We start from the raw sequence: 23,303 nt of genomic DNA on the forward strand, positions 1-23,303 counted from the left end.
GGTATATTTACACATGTGTGACTTATTTATTTCACTTAGGAGTATATCTTCAATATGTATCCATTTTCCTATGAATGAATCTATTTTCTCGTTCTTTATGGCTGAGTAATGAGAATATTCATTTTAAATGAGAACTGAAAAAATAAGTGTAGCATGTTGCAGGATATAGGATTCAAATAGAGGCAAATCAGTTGTATTTTTATATTCTAACAATAAATGATGGGAAATTGAAATTTTAAAAAGCCGTGTCACAAATAGCGTTAAGAAATATGAAGTACTTAGAGATCACCTGACAAAAGGTGTGCAGAACCTGCATACTGAAAACTATGAAACATTGTTGAGAGAAATAGAAAACCCAAACAAATGGAAAACTATATGTTGGCATAAGTTGGTAAATTCGATGTTGTTAAAATGTCATTTTACCCTTATTCATCTATAGATTTAATGCAATCAAAATTAAAATCTCAGCTGCTTTTTAAAAATAGAAATTGACAAGGTGTTTCTAAAATTCCTATGGAATTCTTTGGCAGAAATCTCAGGTTAGCCTAAACAAGTTTGGAAAAGAAGCATAAACTTAGAGAATTACTACTCTCTGATTTCAAGGCAATATTTAAACTATAGTAATAAAGTAATCTAGGACAATTCCCCATCTAAAACTTCTCACCTTTATCACATTTTTTATATGGTTCACCTTTTGTCATACATGGTAATGTTTACAGATCTGGGAATTAGGATGTAGATACCTTTGGAGGCCACTATTCAGCCTATCACATCTCTTATATGGATTTCCATTGTTTTAATGCTTTGTACTCATAGTTCATCTTCCCTTACTGACAGTCAACATAATGCTTTCTCATAAGTCAAGTTTACATGATAATTTTATGTACATATATATGAACACAGAGACATTCACATATTAATCTCATTTGAGCCTCTTGCTAACTAAATAGGGTAGGCTGGATACTGTATTTATTTTTTAAATGACACAGCTTAAGCTTGGAAAATTTAGGTGAGTTGCCTGCAGTGATCCTGCACCCAAAATTAAGTTCTCTGTTGTGACACATCCTGTGCCCTGTCCTGAACCACCCCTCCCCATAAAAACAAGGTTTCTGTGAAATGGAACAACCTGCAGTCCATTATTATAACTGGGAGAAATAATCATTGTGTTCCAGCCCATCCAAAAACTCTACGCCCATTTTCCTAAGACATTTAGAAACATATATATAAAACAACTCATCAAAACTGCATAAGGCAAAGCATTTTAAACACATTCACCATGTGCAAGTTTATTAATAGACTAGTTTGTAGTAAGTTAGAATGGTAGACAATATTAGATACAAATTACACTTTCAACTGCTGTGAATATAATTAATATAAACAATAAAATAATATGTCACAGATTCTAAAAATACGATTTAAATTGGTCCGTAGTTGGTGGTTGTCCTAGGTATCTGATACAAATAAATTCTGAGTCCTGTGAAGGGCTAAACTGTCAGAGGAAATGCAGAAAGCTGAATTGAAAATGCACAGTGGGTTTCAAACAAGGAAAGCATGAGACAAATCTGTCCTTTCAAACAGCTGCAGTTGGACTGTAGCTCACACTACATTTTATCATTAAAACTCAAGGAAACATTTTTGCTTGTCCATATGTACATATGTATTATGAGATTGTTGTCATTTAAACAATGAATTTAGGTCAATCATTTTATGTCATATTATTATTAATGGTGAAAATTTTGTTAGTGAGAATTGGAGTTCCAAGAAATACTCATAAATTAAACAATTTTCTGCAGCACAAACATATTGTGAAGTGCTTTAGTTAACATCTGAGCAATGTTTTGTTTCTTCATTTACATTAAAATGAAACAAAATAATATAGACATTCCTTGTTTAATGACCTTCCTGTTTAGTGACTATTCGGACTTACAATCCAGCTCTCTCTTTTTTTGGGGGGGTACAGTTCCATATATCTCATTGATAGAGCCTTGATGTCCTCTTTTTAAAGTACAGCTTATTTATAAAGTACCATAATTTTGCTGATTGTACAGTGTAGTACTATAGTTTTATGTTCTGTTACACATTACAATAGTGCTTTAAGAGTTATGAAAATAAAAGCAAAGTCACCAAATTGAAGTCTCCTTTGATCATTTCTTCATTCTCAATGTTGTCATGCACATGCTATATACAATTCCTCATTTAGCCACTGATTAATTTAATGACCCAGTAGCAAGAATAGAACTCGTCATGTTAAAGAGGAATATCTGTATTTGTAATGTAGTGCTAGCTAGCTTTTCTTCACTGTGGCAAAATAACTGAGAAAATCAATTTAAAGGAAAAAAGTTTGATTTGATTTGATTTTAGAGGTGTCAGTCCAAGGTAGGCTGGTTCCATTGTTTCTGGGCTTGTGGTAAGGCAGACCATCATGGTGGGCCAGCATGACAGTGGAAAACTGCTTGCCTTAGGGCAGCCAGGAAGCAAAGAGAGCAAGAGAACCAGAGAGGAAGGGGCCAAGGACAAGACACACCCTTCAAAGGCACAGCTAGTGTGACCTACTTCCTCCAGTTGGGCCCCACCTCCCAGTATCCTATCCATGTACAAATGGAATTAATCCATTGACAAGATCAGCAGTCTCATGATCCATCACCTTTCAAGGGCCCACCCCTGAACATTGCTGCACTGGAGAATCACGCCCTCGAGCCTACATGAGCCTGTGAGGAGTTACTTATATTTAAATTATAATAAATATATAGATAAAGTGTAAGGAATAACAGAAATATATGCAAACATAAACCCACCACTTACCATAAGAAATAGGAATTCCCAGCATTTTTAAAGATTCATCTGTATTCTTCTTTCCTCTGTTTAGAGATGAGCATCCATTTTAAATTTTGTCAGTACATCATTTTCTTGATTTTCTTTCTACTGTCTTTATAGCCACATGTGTATATGCATCATAGCTATTTTAATTTTGCATGCTTAAAACTTTATGTAAACATTACACTCATTTTTCTGAGTTTTACTTGTGACATGTGTGTGGCTATGTGTTTTTTTTATATATATATTCTATTGCTCTAATGTACAAAATTCCACTCCTGATGGAATTGTGCTGCTTCTAGTTTAATGCTGTTATGCTATTAAAAATAACGCTCTTGTGAACATTCTTGAGCATATGTCCTGGTACATAGTGCCAAGCTTTTCTAGGATGTATTTCTGAGAGTGGCATCTCTGGAACACACAGGATGCACATACTCAGGTTTACTGGACAATCAGACATCTCCAGAGGGCTTGTACAAATTTGCTTTCCCACCTGCAGGATGTAAGTGTGCATATCTTTATTCCATAACCTTAACTGCTCTTGGTATTGGTCAGTTTTTAAGTTTTTCTCCTCTGGTAGGTGTGAAATGAAATCTCACTGTAGTTATGATTAGTATTTCTGCAATTATGAATTTCATTCTGTTATAGAAAATATCATGTTGTATTGAATGGCCATGTATGTCTTATTTCCTATGAAATTACTGTTTGCCCTTTGCCCATTTTTCTATTATGTTGTGTTATCTGGTTGATTTATCATAGTTCTCGATATATTCTAACAGTAACTCTTTACTTTTACGTGTATAGCTAATATCTTCTCCCAGTTTGTGGGTTTTTTTTTCACTCCTATTATAGTGATTTTGGTGAACAATGGTCCTTACTTTAAATGTAATTGAATTTCATGCTTACAGTTTGCACACTTTATATTATTTAAAATCCCTTTCTCTGCCCCAAGCTAAAAAAGACTTCTTCTATATTGTCTTCTAAAAAGTCTTTATAGTTAACCATCACAGTTAAGAAATCATGTTAAATTTTTTTATAGAACAGCATTCATTTCCTGTAGCTGCTCTAACAAATTACCACAAATCTGGTGGCTTAAAACACACATTTACGGGCTAGAGATTTAGCTCAGTGATTCAGTCACCTGACTCACAAGTGTAAGGTCCTGAGTTAGATCCCTGGTACCAAACAAAAACATAAAACAAAAACACATTTACCTTGGGCAGTTCTGGAAGTGAAGCGTCTGAAATCAGTTTGACTGAGTTAAAGCAAAGTATCAGCTGGGCTGGTTCCTTCTGGAGATTCCTGGGTAAAATCCATTCTGTGTTTATATTTCTTGCCTGTGTCTCCATTACTCCAATATGCTTGCATCATTACATTGTCTTTCTGTCTTCTGTATCAAATGTCCCTCAGCCTTCCACTTAAGGGCACTCATTATTACATTTAGAACTACCAGTAATCTAGGATAATCTTCCCATCCAAAAAGTCTTACCTTAATCTTTTGACATATAAGGTGATATTTACAAATTCACAAATTAGTCTATGGATGTCTTTGGGGGCCTTTATTCAGGATATCACAGATTCCTAGTGGATGCCCAGTTGTTTCAGTGCCTTATACTACATAGTCTGTCTTTCCTCTCACATATTCACTACTAGCGCTGCTGTAACTCAGATTCACACGTGTGTGTGTCTGCTTTGACTTCTCAGTTTTGTTCGCTCTGTGATTTTTGCACCTTCTGCCACGCCACATTATCTTAATTCCAATAGCTTTATAATAAAAGTACAAGTCCCCCCAAGAATATTTCTCTTAAGATGTCTCTATTATTAAACCTCTGATTCTACATTTAAACTGTAGAATGAACCCATCAAATTCTTGTGGGATTTCATTTAGCAGAGCATTGAATTTACAAATATAAATCAATTAGGGAAAATTGGCATCTCTGTAATATTGAACCTTTCTTTTCAAGACTACTGTGTATCTCCATTTATTTAGGCCTTCATTAGTATCTTTCTATAAAATTTTACAATTTTCTCCTTTCAGGTCAACAAAATATAGAATCCACCAAAAAAGATATACACACCTCAGGAAAAGAAAAACTTGTTTAAATATTTTAATACTAAATTTATTGAAACATCGTGAAGTTAATACAAGTTATCTTTGGCCTTTACAAGTATAGGGAATGCTTAAAATGGTGGCCGTTAGCTTCCAGACGTTCCTTAGTATAGCGGACGATGGCTTGGGTAGCTGTGGTCATTGGGATTGCTGCACATGCATTTTCAGTTTCTTCTCTGAGGGCCAGCAGTGTGGATGACATCCACACCAGTAACACCATCTGTTGAAAAACTGTCATACTATTTTTCTTTTCCTGAAATGGGTATACATTTTCTGGTGGGCTACATTTTGTTGATTCATTTCTAGGTACTTTATATTCGTGTTGCTGTTACAAATGGTAACCGGAGAACTATAAGTTTTGATTATTTCTGAGTATAAAACTGCAGTTGACTTTTCAGAATTGATTTGGTAATCCCAACATTACTCTGTCTTACTAACTTTTTTAAAAGGTGTTTATAGATTCTTTTGGATTTTCCGGGTAGAGTCCTGAGATATGTGATGATGGCAATTTGTCTACCTATTTGTACTTTTCCCTTCTTTTTCTTATCTTGCTGCATGGGAATAAGTATAATATTGAATACCTAAGGTTTCTTGGTTGATATCTTAGTCTGTGTGGATTACTATAACAAAAAATACCATCGACCAGGTGCCTTATAAGCAACAGAAAATTATCCCTCACAGTTCTGGAAGCTAGAAAGCACAATAGCCAGGTGCCTGTAGTCCGATTCCTCATAATTCCAGCTACAGTTTATATCTTAAATGTTTCCCAAAGGCCCACATGTCAAAGGGTTGGTCACAGCCTGTGGTGTTTATCAAAGCCAGTGGAACATTTAGGAGATAGGGTCTAGTTGAAGGACACTGAGTCACTATGGGCATGCTCTTAAAGGGGATACTGGGCCCCTGACCCTATTACTTCCTGGCCACCACGAGGTAAACAATCCTCCTTTGCCACATGCTCATGCTGTGATGTACTGTTCTGCCACAGGCCCAAAGCAACCAGGGACTAAAACCTCTGGAAGTGTGAGCCAAAATAAACTCTTTCTTCCTTAAAGGTGATTTAACTTGGGCATTTTTTTTTCCAGTAGTAGCCAACTCACAGTACCTTTTGGCTAAGTCTTTACCCAGTAAAAGAGGCAGACAAGCTCCTCAGAATTCCTTTATAAGGATACTAATCCCATTAATGCGGCTCCACCCTCAATATCTAATCACCTCCCAAAGGCTCCACTTCTTAAAACCATCACCTTGGGGATTAGGATTTCAGCAGATGAATTTGAGGGTGTTGGGGACACATTTAGACCATAACAGATGGCAAGTTTTCAAAAGCCCATACTTTGCATTTTCTGGTATTTAATGCAGTGAATCTATAGCATCCAGGGATTTCAGGCTCATTAACGGGGTTCTGTAGTGTATCTCTATTCTCAAATATGAAACCAGTACATTATAATCATAGATGAGAAGTTGCTTTATTTAAAAAAAATACTTTACTATTTTGCTCCTTTAATAAGCAATCTGTCCTTGAATCTAAGAAGTTCTTTTTATGCTGTCCATCTTGCTGCCTTTTGCCAAGATAAGAAAAAAATATCTGCTTAGAAAACCTTGTGGAGAAATAACATTTGTAATGTGACCCTAAAATTTAGATCAACTCTTAGAATGCAAGACTTGTTATTACTTGCACTCCCATTCTGTTCTGGCTGGGGGAAGTGGCTGGCTACAAATAAGATGCTCTTTTGAAGTAATTAATAATTCCCAAAGAAACACTGGCATACTGCTTTATTGTAACACATCTCCATTTTTAAAAAAGAAGACAGTCAAGGTAACAGATGGAGAAAGTTTTAGGCCTGACAGTTATAAATAGGCCTGCAATTTATTTCATGTTATACTTGCAGTTCTCTCTTCTTTTTTTTTTTTTTTTTGCCATTCTAAAAGTTGGATCTCAATCAAAATATGTTTTTCTTAACCAAGGAGTAAAAAGTTATTGCAATGGATTAAAACTCTAAAACAATGAAATAGAGTGACAATGTTTGGTCCTTCTGCAATTTTTACTTATGTTCTAGAGTATTGTTGCCCTAATACCTGATCTTTAGAGGAACTTCTTTTCCAGGGATCAGATGAATAGGGGAATCTTCTAAATAAATCAGCTATCCCAAGTATGACTATAATTTTTCTTGTTTCTAATGATCTAGGTAATACCTGCCTGATGATCACTATGTTGCCAAACAATGAATGGGACAAAATGATAATGTTCTTGTCTATAAATGGACAGTTGTGGAGAGAAAGCATTAATGATACAGGAGCTAAGTAGGAAAACAGCACAGTGGACCATAAAATATCACAGGCGTAATGCTGATGATAAATTATAACTATCATTTTATTGTTCCATATTTGCTATAATACTGATCTAACAGAGCATCAAAAGTATATCGATTGTTCAAAATGTTGCATACAGAACAAAAATATTCTTTTTTTTCTTAAATTTAGATTTAAATGATAGAAATATAAGGAAAACCATCAAACTAGCATGTATTTTCTAGAGTGGTAACATCCACACTGCTGAGAAAGATATGGAGAAACAGGAACCCTTAAATATTATTGATATTTTTGTGTAATTAGTAAAACCATTTGGGAAGGCAATAGAGCTATGGCTATGAAAGTGTCAAATGTACATTTCTTCTGGAGACTCTACTTCCAATAACGGTGGGCTAGGTTATTTGGATTCCTTCCCCCTCCCTCTCCTTTCCCTCTCTCCCTCCCTCTTTCCCTGCCCCCCCTTTCCACTGTCTCTCTCACTCTGTCTCTAAGAACAACTAGAAAAGAAGGCAAAATGTTTTTAAAGAAATGTTTTGAAGGCAAAAGAGAAGTACCAGGACAGTGAAGAATTATAGAGACAAGATCTGGGAGAAGAAGGAAGTCAAGCCCATCAGACTCTGGGGGCCACTTTATTCTTAAAGACACCAACTGCTTTGCACAACTGCAGAGTTTGAAAGTTTGGTAGGCTTACAGTAGAAAACATAGGCATTCATTCACAAGCTGTCCAAGGAGTAAGTTCCCTGGCAATCTCCCAAGCGTCAGAGTGAGCCCCAGTGAAGCCTGAAGCTCAGATTTAAATCATTTTTTTTTTACTTATTGATTTTTAAAAGGCTGTTCTTCTCCACTGGGGTTCCAAAAGATAATTAATCCCTAATGTCCTAAGGTATCTATTATTTATTAAGAATTAGTTCTTCTCTTTTAAATCTAGGATAGTACTAAGTATATATCCTTCTTAGGAGAATGAAAATAAATAGTCACATAAATGATACGCTGCTAGGCTTCTCTAGCAAAATCTTAACTGAGAACACTAAAATTGGGTTTTCTGGGGTTGTAAATGCTGCCAAGTTACCAGCCAGAAGCTAGAGGAAGACATCTTCTTAAGGCTTCAAATCACCTCTATAATTTTTATATACAGTGATTAGCAGTCAATCAATAAATAAGCAAGCATATAAGGAGGTAAGACAATCTGATAGAAAACCAAGATAAACAGTAGAAACAAACCCATTAAAACAGAAAATAGAATTATTACAGATTTTTAAATGATTTTTATCAGACAAAATTAAGCAGACATCTGGAAACTATTCAAAATAATGGAAAATCTAGAGCTGAAAAGTTATAATAACAGATTAAGAACTCTGTGGATGAATTTAACAACCTGTTAGGTCTAGCCAGAGGTAGATTTTATAAACTGAAAATTAGATATATCAAAATAAAATGTGTGAAAATACTGAAGCATGTGGAGACAAAATATAGAAAGAGCACAATAATGATGAATGTATCTGTACTGTGTACCTAAAATGTACCAATAAACTCAATGAAAGAAAAAAGAAATAGCTTAAGAATCTAATGGAATGCAGCAAAAAGTGTGTGTGTGTGTGTGTGTGTGCACGCGCGCGCATGTGCGTGTGTGTATGGGGGGGCACAGAAGCAATATTTGAAGAGATGATACCTGAAAACTTTCTAAAACTGACAGCAGGCACAGATTCGCCTATTCAGTAAGTGCTACAAATCCCCAAAAGGATAAATACAACCATGCCTGAGAACATCAAGGTAAAACTTTTGAAAACCATCGACACAAAGCAATCTGAAGACGAGAACATCACCTCAAATGAGCAATAAGACTATGAGTTGAATTCTCAATAGAAATACTAGAATAATATGTTATCTTCAAGATACTTGAAGAAAATATAGGGAAGTTATTCAAGGATAGTAATTACTCTGCAGATAGGTGTAGTGAAAAGTTGGAAGACACTTACCAGTAGGTAATGTCTTTGGTAGTATGTTAAAATATCTCAAATCTGTTTAAGTGGAAAAGCAGGACATAAAATAAGATGTAGCATATGCTCATTTACATTAACATTATTTCAATATAATTAAGCATAGAAGAATAGGTGCCAAAATGTTAACAGAAGTTATATTTGGATAAAATTATAACAGAATTTTCATGTACTATATAAATTTTAAATAATGGATATTTATTATATTATGAAGCTCTTTCCATTTTAAAAAAACTAAACCACAAAACCAATTGTTTCCATGCTCTGGGCTTACCCTGAGTCTACTGTGCACATATTGTAGCAGATACTGTTACATGCATCCCAATACCTCCATATGGAAGAAACCTACAACATAAGAGTTCAGGTAAGATCCCTAGAGTCAGATCACTAATATTCTAGATTGCCCTAAATCTGGAGAAGTTCCGAGTGAACAGCATCTTATGGAGCCCAGTATTGGCTCTCATTTTGTGAGAAACATTAAACAATGGTCACCCTTCTGTGATCTAGAGAAATCACCTTCCTCTATATGAAACTTCAGAATAATGTTGTAAATTGAGTTAATGTTTTAGTGCCTGACTTTTAATTTATATACAATAATTGTATGTATATATTGTATCAGTGTGATATTTTGATGCATGTATAATGTAATGATCTTATCAAGGTAGTGTATTAATTATTCTGATACTTATGATTTCTTTGTGTTGGGAACATTCAAAAGCCTCCCTTCGAGCTATTTTGAAACTTGGTAAATCATTGCCAACTCTACTTTTCCTACTGTGTTATGAAACACTACAACTTAATCCTCTCTAACTGTATTTTTATACCCATTAACCAACCTTCCTCTTTCATTCCTTGCCCTGACTCTTCTCAGCCTTTGATAATCACTCTTTGTCTTGATTACTTTTCTCATTGCTTGGACAAAGCACCCAATATCCAAAGTTTAAGGAGGAAAGCTTTCTCGCAGCTCACAGTTTGTAGAGGTTTCAGTTCAGAGATGGCTGGCTCCAAGGCAGGGTGGCACGGAAGAGGGACATTGCAGAGGAGAAACCGTTCATGGCAGGCAGAAGGTAGCAAAATAGCAAAGCAGCAAGTAGCAAGCACCAAACAGCAATGGCAGCCCTCTTTCTGTCCTTTATATTCTATCCAGGCTACCCACCCTTAGGTCAGGTAGTACTCACAAAGTGAGGCACTGTTAGCCCTAGCATCACATCATTAATCAATCTTAGTATCACACACTCTAGATCCAGCCACCTCTGAAAAGCCTCATCTGTGATCACTTAAGGCTTTGGGGGACATCTAGACATGAGCAATATTATTGTACTCTCTACTTTTATGAGTTCAACTTTTTAAGCTTTCTCATATGAGTTAGAACATGAGGTATTTACCTTTCCGTACCTCAAGGTTAAACTTTTTTAATTGTGTTTTTCTGATAAAATGTCAGCCTAAATTGCAATATAGGTTATTCCCTAAAGGTAAGAAATTAGCTGTCTTCTTGTTTCCTAAAGATAAAATAAATCTTCAATATCAGTTCAATTGCAGTTCCCTCTGTGCAGTGCAGGCAGTTGCATAAGAATCTTGATTGTTTGCCTGGATAACAAGTTGTGGGTAATTTGAGGTAATAAAGTGCACTATTTGGGGTAATAAAGTCTGAATTATTTTTAAAGGCCGAGAAATCCGTCTGCCCCTCCGAATCAAAGGGGAAGGCATAGGACCTCAGATTCACTTCAACTTTGAATTGCTGGATATCGGGAAGGTTTTCACTGGATCTGTACATTGCTACGAGGTGAGTGCTAGAATTGTTCATTCGAAGCTTCCAGCAGTACTTGGCTTTTAAATTTTATTTTATGTGTTCTTACTTGGTAGAAAATTACTATAATCACAGCCATTTGCCATTATCCATTCTTATTCAGATCCCAAAATGCTGACCTCTCTCCTCACCTCGCTGAGAGGAACAACTTTCCCATCCTCATCAGGCCCCTTAAACTTGGCTAAAAGCTAAAAAGCATCAAAGCCATAATCTAATTGGTTTTATTCTCTTCATTTTGTAGGTTTCAAAGGGGGAAACCATAAATACATCTCCCCATCTGTTTAGCACTTGTTTTCTGACAACATAAATCTTACAGATCTGAGGAGAGAAAACTCTTTATATTTTCTAGAATATCCTAATGAGGATAGCTGTTTTCACACTTCCACATTTTCTCCAAATGTTCTCAACTCCAATTCATGTTTCAAAACCCAGCCATCGTGATTTCTAGAGGAGATCTCCCTGCTTTGACTTCCCAATTAAACAGAAAACGGGATTTTACATGATGGATTCTTCAGGGTCAAAGTCACTCCCTTGTCCTCTCATCAGTATCTATTGGGCCAGCTTTGCACTATATCAATAATATATTATTGAGTAGCTGAACCTTTGCTTGAGGATGTGCCCAAATTGTGTATGCTTGTATTTTTATAGACATAATAAAAACAATTATTTAATTCACGACAAGTAGCTGTCAGGTTCTATGTTCACAGTGGGTGCATGTCTATATCTGAGTGTGTGTGTGTGTGTGTGTGTGTGTGTAATTTCTAACCCATACAAGATTATGAAAGATAGGCTTTATGATACCTATTTTTAAATGCAATATGCAAGGGCTGTAGATTTAATACCTTCAACATTGCCCTTTGAGTGTGCTGAGATAATGCTACTGCTTTGACATAACATTCGTTCATTTAGTCCTCACAAAATCCCTCCAAAGTAGCTACAATTACTGTTCCATTTCATAGCTAAGTAAGCTGAGGCTTAGAGAAGTTTACTGGTCACTAGTAATGCTAGATAAATCCAGAACAAAGGCTCTCCTCCAGCAAAGATTCTGAAAGCCAGGCTCCTTCTGTCTTCTACTCAGCCAGTCCTTACAGGTTCCCTGAAGCCCGCAGCCTCATCTGCAATGATGCTGGCAAAAGAAGAAAAAGCATCCAGGAATATGCAAGAGAGTTTTACAGGAGGTGGTGCACTGCACTTTCATTCACAGGGTGTTATCTGTACTCGGCTGCAAAGGAGCCTGGGAATGTAGACTAGCACCATCAGCACAGAAAAGGAGGAAGTGGGTTCAGGCAACAGCAAACCTAGCTGCTGGAGGCCTTAAGAAACTTGACCAATCACACAACTTGCAAATATTATGAGTCCTGGGTCACTAGCGGCTTCTGTCCTGTTCTGGGAGTAGAAGGCCCTTTGCTGGGCTTTGAATCCTTCCGGTTCTTGGAGGCCCACTTTTCCTTCCTGGGAAAATCTGGCCAACTCCGCTCTCAGACAAGCCCAACCTGGCATGGGAACAATGTCCTTCATCCTCACATCCACTGGGTTAACTGTGGCCTAGAAGGGGTGATGCAAAAAGGTAAGCAGAGAGGTCAATGTCCCAAGGACATGGAGGATACATAGGAACACAATATGAGTTAGGAAATCTGTCTCCCAACTGTCAAAACATGAAAAGTGGTGGCACACGATATACTCTGCCGTTCTATGCTGCATTTGATAGAAGAGTCCCTGAGGTGGATTTTTTTTTTTTTTTAGAATGCAGTACTTCTTATTGGTTGGTATTCTTTCTGTAGTTTATCCCGTGTGAATTTTCATTACATCTTGGATTGTACTTTATGGATACCACATCAGAAAATGATCCTTAGTTCTGATGCAGAATCGATAGGGTTTCCCTGCGTGTAATAATAATTTCTCACAAACTTAACAGACACAAACTTTAGGCCACCACTTCTCACCTTCCCTGGTTTTAACAGTATTAAACTACAGCCAGCTGCAGTGTTCAGGGAAGTGATGCATCAGGCTGGACAGTTTGGAAAGCCAAGCAGTGACAGGAAAGGACACGCGAAGGTGCCTCTTGTGGGACTATTTTGCACTCTCTGCGTATTTAATGCTGATGCCTCATTGTATCTCTCTTGCAATTTATTACATTACCTACTTGAAACAAATTGAAATAACTAGCTATTGCCCTTAGTCATTGCCGAGCTTAGCAGATCCCTAAAGAATAAACCCTAACCCCAAGAGTATATGCATTCCCCAGTGTAATTAAAAAGGAAAAACAAGTGGGAGGCGAAGTCTACTATCACCGTCCTCCCCTCCAGGAGTGAGCCCGCGAGAGTAAGGACATTACCAGCAATCGGAAAGCCTCAGAGTCATGTCCCAAACTATTTTCTGGATTCTGTACACATAAGTCGGTACTTCTTTGGCAGGGGTACACAAGTGCCATGCATATCCTTGAGAATGGAGGAACCGACACTGTACAGTAAATCTGGTTAAGATAGTCCTGTTAACCACCCTCCAAAAAGCAAACAACCACAAAGGCAATTTGAAGAACAAGAGTCCTTCCAGTTACCACTGATGCCCTTAAGTTGTACATGAGTTACCACTAGCATTTGTCAGTTGCTTCTTAAGCACGGGTAAATTCTGCTTGGCACTAAGGATATAAGTAACAGTTGTTATCGTGTCTAGCCATTATTTGCCTGGCACTCCTATAATGGACTCTTAGTACATTTCATCTTGAAGCAATATGAGAAGTTAATGATACAAAAGGGGAAATGGGCACAGAGAAATTAAAGGGGTTGCCTAAGGTCACATAACTAATAAGTCAGTGGCTAATAAGTCAGCTGGGATTTGAACCCTGGCAGTTTTGCTCCAGAGTCCCAGCCATAATCATTTTTCAGTGTGGTCTCTTTAAAAGAGATGGACATAAAGCACAATCCAGACTGCCAGGGAAAACTCAGAATGAGAGAAATGGGAAATAAACATAAAAGAGATGCATCGATGGACAGCAGCCTTTATTTTTTGTGCCTGTTCTGGTGCACTAGCCATCTTTTCTTGGCAGATGTGGCTGTCTTCCTCTGCAGAGGTCTCCGACTCTAGCTTCTCTCCTACCTGTGCTCTCCTTGTGAGGCAGCCTGAGCCCCTGAGCTCCATCTCCTCAGCCTCACCCACACCCCATCCCCTTGGCTGCCTTGCCCTCTGCTCCACTGACAACAGCGAGCATCACCTGGTGGGCGCCTCCTCTAGGTGGGCCCCTGAGTGCACTTCATCTCGTTCAAAGCAGACGCACTCAGTCTGAAACTCTGAAACACCTCCCCGCTGCTTTGCAACTCCAACCCTCAAAGCAAGAATTTGTCACCCACTATTTCCTCTGCACCCACTCACTCCCTAGACATTTGTCCTCTGCACTCTGCAGTCATATCCCATTGTAATCACTGTCCTCTGCAAGGTCAGGGGTGACTTCTAAGTGTGAATAAAAGCCCATTACCTTTTCTCAGAGCTTATTCTGCTGACCTCTGTCCACCAGGACCTGGAAATCCTCCTCCCTCAGTGTCCAGCTTCTGCACGTGATGCACCTTCCTGTTACCCCTCTGCCTGTCTCCACTGCGTAGGTGTAGGCTGAAGGGAGCCCACAGAAAACCAGAGACCATGCTCTACACCCTTCTAGGTGTGAGGACAGCATCGGCCAGGATAGGAGATGGCATCTTTGGAACAAAACAGCACACCTGGGTGCAGATTCAATTATATGAATGGCATAGGTGGGGACAACAGCAGCAGATGAAGACTAACTGTAGAGGTTCTGAGTGTCAAACAAGAGCCGCTTCTACATGTGCGTGAACACACACACACAAGTGCACACAACTAGTTGTATAACCAAATATGAACAATAATATGGTACCAGAAAACTAGCAGACTAACTTCATTTTAAAAAGGACACTAAAAACAGACTTACTTTATAGCTTGGAAGTCCACCTTCAAACATTCAAGACATCAGAGTTTTCATTTCCCTCAGAGAGTTCTCTCTGCGTTCTAATTATAGTGTTAAATAATGTAGCCGCTGACTTACAAGCAAATTGATCACAGATGCCCTGACCTTTCCCTCCCTGCCTTGTACTGATACAGGCTGTACTGTCCAACAAAGGCAGCATCGATGCCCTCTTCAGTGTGATCCCTCCAACTTCGGCTTTGGGGGCCTGCTTTGTTTTCAGTCCCAAAGAAGGCATTATTGAACCAAGTGGAGTCCAAGCTGTCCAGATCACATTCAGTTCTGGCATCCTGGGGCACTTTGAGGAAGAGTTCCTGATCGATGTTAATGGATCCCCTGAGCCTGTGAAACTGACCATTAGGTAAGCTACAAACATGGAAACTGAAGTTTTTACCTACAGCTTTCTTGATCATGTCTCAGATGTCTGTAACTATCTCGGTTGATATGAATACTTCAGAATAATGGAGTATGTTAAATTGCACAGCGTTTCCCTCATGAATACATGTTATTTATAATATATATGTATATATACATATACACACATACAGATACTATTTGGAGGTCTAATTTCTCTAGATTTTAATTTCATAAACCAGTGATGGGGATCCTTTAAAAGATGAGTGCCCAAACTACAACCCAAAGCCCACTTAACGCAAAATGCCAACACTGCAATTAAACCTGAATACTAAGGTTTTAGTTTAGAAAAAAAAAAAAAAAAAAAAAAAAAAAAAAAAAAAAAAAAAAAAAAAAAAAAAAAAAAAAAAAAAAAAAAAAAAAAAAAAAAAAAAAAAAAAAAAAAAAAAAAAAACCTCGTACGTTAGCATTGTCTTAAAAGAAAAACATGCATGCCATAGGTTCATCACCACTGTTATAAATTAAAAATTTAAATATGAGTTTCTAGTTACTCTCCATATTTTAGGATGTTTGAAGAAATAAACCATTATAGTAATACCTAATTAAAATCATCTTATCTAAGCTTTGGCTGTTATCACAATTTTTCTAAACATTTGTCTTTTGTTATTATTTTAGGGAAATTCTTTAAATTATCTTAGTTACTTGTTTTTTACAAAAAGATCCCACTTACAGTCTTTGTCAACTGAGGCTGGACACTTGCAGCTTTTGTGTCAGAAATCTTTTGATGGCTTTCCCAGTTGCTTCTGATAAATGAAGGTCATTAGTAGCAGAGTTTATCCTTAGATTTTAAAAGTAAGTTATCTATAGCCAATTCATTGGGCAGATATACAATTTTGATTCCTAATGCTTATCCTAAGAATGCAAGGTTGGTTTAACAAACAAAAATTAATCAGTGTGATACAGCATTAATGTCATCTCCTATTGATAAAAGAAAAACCCTACATGATTGTCTCAGTGAACACAAGAAAAGGCGTTCACCAAAATTCAGCATTCTTTCGTGATTTAAAAAGAAACAAATTCAACAAATTAGGAAGAGGATTTCCTCAGCATGAGTCAAAGACCTACATGTGAGAGCTAAAACTATAAAGCCGTTACAAGAAAATACAGGCATAGCTGTGCATGACTGTGGATTAGGCAGTGATTCTCAAATATGACATTTAAGAACAAGCAACCAAAGAAAAATAATTAAATTAGACTTTACCAAATGTAAAATGCTTCAAAGGATACTATCAAGAAAGTAAAAAGGTTACCTACAGAATGGGAGAAAGCATTTGAACCCATATATCTAAGAAGACTTTTATAATTTGTTAAAGAATAGTCACAACTCAACAATGAAAAGACAGGGCTGGGGATTTAGCTCAGTGGTGCCACCACCTGCCTTGCAAGCACAAGGTCCCAAGTTCAATCCCTGGTACCAAAAAAAAAACCAATAATAAAAAGACAAATAATTCAACTTAAACATTAGACAAATCTTCTGAGGAGACATTTCTCCAAAAACAATATCCAATGACATGAAAGCTCTCAACACCATTACTCATCAAAAATATGAAATACCACAATGAGATACCACTTTACATCTACCTGGGTGGCTATAATAAAATGGAAAATAAGGATTGGTGCAAATGTGAAAGAGTCATAACAGTCATATACTGACGATGAAAGTGTAAGGTATTGAAGCCACTTTGAAAAACAGTCTGACAACACCTCAAATAGGTAAACAATAAGTTACCATATAATACAGAAATTTTACTCCCAGGCATATATTCAAGACAAATGAGAACATATCCACACAAAATCCTCTATCTTCATGTTTATACGAGCATTATTCATAGCAGCCAAAGCTAAATAAAATGTGGTATATTCATATAATGGAATTCTATCTGACCATAAAAATGAATAAGAAAAGAATGGAAACATACTACAACCTAGTACAATGGATGAACATTAAAAATACCTTGACAAATGAAAGAAGCTAGTCACAAGACATCACACACTACAGAATTTTATTTATGTGAAATGTTCAGAATAGGTGAGTCCATGTAAATCAGTAGAGTAGTGGCTGCATAGGTCTGGGGGTAAAGGATACAGCTTGATTTGACAGCTAACGGAAATGAAGTTTCGTTTTGAGGTGATGAAAATGTTCTAAAATTATAATGATGGTTGCACATATCTGTGACAATACAAAAAACATTGATTTGTATACTTTAAGTGACTGAATTATATTTCAGTGAAGCTGACATTTAAAGAATTTTCCAGGAGCCTGTGAGATTGAATAATAATTCTGTCACTTCCTGGATGAAGTTTTTAAGATCTCTCTTCTCTTCTCTTTAAGATCCCAAAGTACTAGTGCTTATCACTAGCATTGTCTGATTAGAGTGAGATGTACTTGGGTCTTCCATCATGATTAATAGGGTTTAGTAGTCTCTCGGGTGAACTTAAACTAATGAGCACCCCAGTGGCTCTGTGAGGTTAAGTCTGATTCCATCTTTTTTTTTTTTTTTTTTTTTTTTTTTTTTTTTTTTTTTTTTTTGGTACTTGGGATCTAAGTGGGGACTTTACGCTTGCAAGGCAGGCGGAGGCACCACTGAGCTAAATCCCCAGCCCTGATCCCATCTTCTTGGTATTAACGTTGCCCAAATTCCTGTGACTGGAATCTCCTTCTCCACTTCACTTCCTTTGAAGCTCAGTGTTTCAAGGGTCCGGAATAATCTATTACTATCAAAGTGTGAACAGTAATTTGAAAACCTGGTGTATATCGTGAGTAAATGTCTAATTTTGAAGACTGAAATTCACATATAATATATCATCTGTTCCCAGCCCTCGAAATTAACACTGACTTCGCTTATTACTTTGTCAGAAAATGGGCCCAAGAAATGTCTTTGAAGTTAATGTTATAGATCCTAGAATTTCATTTCTTACTCTTTTATTGTCAGGTACTTTAACCTAATACCACAAAATTTTTGCCACTCTGCCTTGAGACATCAGAACAAATATTATACTTTTGCTACATCTCTTCACTTCTACATTTACATGGCACAATATTGTAAGTGGTTAGATAAACCACACTGCAAAATTAGTAGACTTTTTAGAATTTTTCATGAGGAGTTTTGTTCCCTCCTATTTCTACATATGTAACTTTATAAAGTTTTAACTGTAGCATGGATACATTTTGTATTCAACTTATTTCCCTTAGCACATCAAAATAATTGGCTCAATCTCTTGCTTGGTCATTAAAATTATAATTATAAAACATCCCTGCATTGATCCATGGCAAAATCTTGGCAGAAACTCTCCTAATACTGAGAAAATATTCACAACCCTGTCAGAGTTGTGAACACATCTAAGTCCAGATGATACCGTAATTCAGCCACAGTTTTCTGTTATAAGTACCTTCAAACAAATGTGATTTCTCTCTGCCTCTTTCAACTTCTGCTATGATTGAATGATTCACTTGTGCAATTTTCTGAACTTCTTTCTAACTTTTCCTTTCTTTTACACTGGAGGAAGAGAAACTGAGGCTAACAGAGGTAAAGCGACTGGCCAAGATCATAGTGAGGTGGTGGTAGGAATGGAATTTAAACAGTTTTATGAAAGCATGGGACAGGGATTAGTGGCATCACTGACAGTCAGACGTCTATATAAATTTAGGCCTGTAATTTTTATTTCTTCATGAGTTAATAACTTCACATGACATATGTCTCATCCAAACTAACCACGTTTCAGTACTGTTGGTTTAGTGGTAGTTCTCTTTGGCCTCTGCCCTAGTCACTGGGGGAAATAAGATTATAAGTTAATCACAGCATCATTTGCTAATACCCATGGTTTGAGACTTCAAAAAAAAACAATTTTATGAACTATTGTGATAGATATCTCATGGTTTCCTAGATTCTATAGTTGATTTGATGCCAAGTTAAGGGTTTAATACTTACCCTCTCCCCAGGTGCTGATCCTTACCTTGAATTCACTGGATTCTCCCCCAATTTGTATTCCTACTTTCAGAGGCTGTGTCATTGGACCTACTTTCCATTTTAATGTTCCTGCTCTGCACTTTGGTGATGTTTCCTTTGGTGAGTAATTTTCCATTTTAAATTTAGAAGTTGGATAGAATTTTTTTCTTTTGTGTCTACATCAGGAAAAAGAAGGTTTATAAAACATCTCTTACCATTTCTATAGTAGGTAACAGTCAGGAGGGTTGAGAATTGTTCCTTCCTTTCTCTATGTTGCTTTCTGGCTCATATGTGAAAGTGGTAGCTTTGTCCCAGGCGCTAAGTGCTGTCAGGCCATGGCTGTCTTCCCTCTTCCAGCAGACGTACATAGCACAATGTGCTTTGCTCTGCTATCTGAACACGCTGCACTGTATTTAAAAGCAGGTTCTAATCTGCCAGCAGGCTGTACAGCGGTCTCCTCACAGAGATACTCTCAACTTCAAGGTAAATTGAGTGTGGTTAGATTTGGCTGTTCCATCACTCCAAATTGAGGGCTATTCAATATTTTTTTGTTGTCTTCTCACTCATTTGCTTCCCTGAGCCATTTCTTCCTGTCTGAGCTTCCCTACTAATAAAAATGATAGCAACATTAGCAGAAGCGGTAACCAAAGCTTCCCTTGCTGGTCTTCTTAGCCACTGCTAAGTGGGTTACATGCAGCACTGCATTTACACATTTTAGAAATCCTATGTGGGGCTTCTACTTAATATCTTCAATTTAGAGGGAGAAGCCCTGAACCCTGAGACAGTTAAACAACTTTCTAAGGTCACACAGCAGGAGCAGAATTAGTATTTCATTTGACATCTGTCTAAATCCACGCCCAACAACAGGGATGAAGTTACTCCCAAAGAGACAAAAATTTGTTTTTGGGTAATGAAAAACACCTCAAGTATAACAGTGGTTTAGAGTTCTCCAAAGTTCAGTGTTACCCAACAGAATCTTATTCTTTAGTGTTTGTTGGGGAGAATTTAAATCTGACTTATATCACATTTTATGCATTTGTTTCAACGTAAGAGTAACTTACCTTTCTTTTTAAAAGTTGATAATGAAAAAAAGGGTGGGAAATTCCAGCTTCGACCTCCTGTTGCAGAATCCTTTCTGTTTTGTTTTATTGCCTCACATTTGCCTCACTTCATGTTAAGTAGGCCCATCTACTTTGGGGGAAAATAGTCCTTTAGAAAATTCCTCTTCATGATGTCTTTGTCAGTTCTGTAACATGTGGGAGTTAAGATAGTTTTATTTATTCAGAACATACGAATTTATACAATGGCCTGCCTGTATACATTATATGGCACAAGGCAGATACTGTCAAAACATCTATATAAATGGAGTAGAATGCCTATTCCTATATTATAAGAAGATGACTGGAAGGGTTTGCGCAAATTGCTGTGATATATTTGGGTGATAGGCTCTTCCGAAGGAAAATAAAAGTGATCTTGGTCATCCCGTGGCCTATTAAGAGAGGCAGCCTCTTTTAATTGAATTTGACTGGTGCACAATGTGAAGTGTATATGTACCTCCAAGACCTCTCCAGTTACCCTCCAAGTAATGGACACCGAGTCCAAGGGGCTGTCTGGACCGCCGACGCATGGCAGCAGCATGCTTTTCCCAGCACTGTGCTGTAGAGCTCAGCACCAGGACATTCAGGACATGCACCCTGTATTGCGCTGCCCCAGAAGGAGTCCAAAGGCGCATTCCAAGTCAGTTACTCCAGGAGTGCTGTTTAACGATGGCAAACCAATGACTGAGCCCAAAGAATATCTGAAACTCTCTTGTATAGAATTTAGACACTGAAATGCATCAAGATCCCTAATATAGAGCATCTGAGTAGAGGGTGGCAAAGAAGAAGCATATACCACTGAGTCTTCAAAACGCTGCATTTAAGTATTTCCAGTATCCAGGGAGTATTAGTGACCATAAATACATCAGCAAATACAGGACCTTCAAGGCACATGTATTAATTTTTAAAAGGACTGTTTCTAAAGTAAACAGGTAGAATTTGTACTAATGTGCTCCAAGTTGAGCACAGGTCACTAGTGATTTCCAGGTATAATTTTAATGGTTTTGGGAGCAGAAGGAAGACTGTCAGGAATAAAGATTCTCAACGCAAATCTATGTCTGGCAATGCAAGCATTCTCTTAAATATACCTATGAAACAGATTTTGTTTATACAGAATTACTATCATCAGCCAAAAGGCTGCTGTGGTGTTTTTTTAAATTTAAAAATAAATACATTTTTTTTCTCATTGAGTTTATTGGTACATTTTAGGTATACAGTGCAGCTAATTCATCATTGGGATTTTGTACCTTTACATGACAGGTCTTGGTTCTCATTTTTTTCCCTTATCCCTGTCCTCCCTTTACCCCCTCCTCCCTTCCCTATTTACAAATACTTTATTTCCATTTTTTTCATTTTCTCATGTTTTTTTCTTTTCCCTTATTACCTTTCCCCTACCCTTCCCATTTCCCCCACACCAAATAAATACATTTATTCACAATATTTAACATGTTCCTCTTGTATGAGTCCTAGGTGTGGTATGACTGGGAGATTCTAGATGCAGCAATTAAAGCCCCTCCATTTGCTACCCCGATCCCACAAAGCTTGGAAACCAGCATGAGCCTAGAAATTTGTGTGTGAAGTAGATGAACCAAATGGTCTGTGGGTTGGTGTAGCTGAGTTTGGAGTATTGTATAGGTATCAAGGAATTAAATATAACTCCAAACACTCGATTGTAAGACTCCTCCATCCTCTTTCCTCTCCACTGAGCTCCCAAAACTCTACCAGTCAGGCATAAAACTTATCTATTAATAATTCATTAGTGTTGAGAAATCCATGCAGGACATAGCACAACGAGCAAAAGAGTTAAAATTTGTGAAAATGAAATAGGGAGAAATGAAACAAAGATTCATTTAAAAGTTCCAATGTTAACCTAATAGAGTAGTTTTAGGAGGAGACAGTGAAAATAGCTAAAAGATGGTAGCTGAGAATTTTTTAACTAAAGCAAAATCTTATGGTATATAGTCAAAGTAAATCCAAACAAAAACATCATAGTAAATCTCAAGAACCTTGAAGATAAAAAGAAGACCTTCAAAGCTACTAGAGAAAAAAATTATACCCAAAAGAACACTTTAACAGCAGATTATCTATAGTGATAATAGCACCAGAAGATAGTGCAATGCACGTTTCAAATTAACTGTGAGAAAATAATCACTAGCCTAGAATTCTATGCTAAGAATTGACTTCCTTTGAACTTCTTTTTATTCAAGGGTCCACCTCAAAATTTAACTGCAGGGTCAGTTGTTAGAAAGCTCTAAAGGCTTTTATTGATGTATTTTTCAGAGTAGTCTTTGTTCATGCTAAAAGAGGGGAGAGAGTCTGAGGGTGGGTTTTTACGGAAGGCTTCTTGAACTTAAAGATGAGTTAGTTTTTGAGAGTATTTAAGTATGTTGATGAAGCAGGGTTGACTCAGATTGATGAAAGGTTTGTAACCGCATGGATATCTTAGTTATTGTTTCATAAAGCAAATCATCTGAGTTCCAGAGGGAGTTTACCCGATCCGATGGCCATCAGAACTGAAAGCAAAAACTCTACCACAGAACTCCAACAGCCTCAGAGATCATGGCTACTTGAAAATTCATAGTACCGCTTTTGTGCTCTGCATTACCCAGAGATTGTGGATGGTGAAAATCTTGATCAAAGGATAAATGTACTTTGAGATTCTTTATCTCTTCTAGTGCAAGGTGACATCCCCAAGTAGGGAATTTACAGTCTATAACTTCCTGTTCAGAGTTGTGGCAGTGATCTTTGTGTACAGGAAGGTTCAAGCCCATCTGAGGAATTTGCAAATAATTATGAGCACATATTCTGAACTTTGGGATTTGAGCATCATCTATCTACAT

General features: G+C 37.2%; 1 protein-coding gene across 4 annotated transcripts in view; it reads left to right on the plus strand.

Moving 5' to 3' along the window:
- Hydin (HYDIN axonemal central pair apparatus protein) overlaps window positions 1-23,303 on the plus strand; it is a 365,508-nt gene that overhangs the window by 123,427 nt on the left and 218,778 nt on the right. For all 4 annotated transcript variants that reach the window (XM_010644447.3, XM_033757831.1, XM_010644448.2 and 1 more), the window contains exons 11-13: window positions 10,893-11,011; window positions 15,143-15,366; window positions 19,419-19,486. In XM_010644447.3, coding sequence (XP_010642749.1) covers window positions 10,893-11,011; window positions 15,143-15,366; window positions 19,419-19,486 — 411 coding nt within the window. The remainder of the gene's footprint in view (window positions 1-10,892; window positions 11,012-15,142; window positions 15,367-19,418; window positions 19,487-23,303) is intronic.

This window comes from Fukomys damarensis, unplaced genomic scaffold (genome assembly GCF_012274545.1).
Source record: "Fukomys damarensis isolate Sample0158 unplaced genomic scaffold, DMR_v1.0_HiC HiC_scaffold_32, whole genome shotgun sequence".
In the NCBI taxonomy this organism is placed as follows: domain Eukaryota; kingdom Metazoa; phylum Chordata; class Mammalia; order Rodentia; family Bathyergidae; genus Fukomys; species Fukomys damarensis.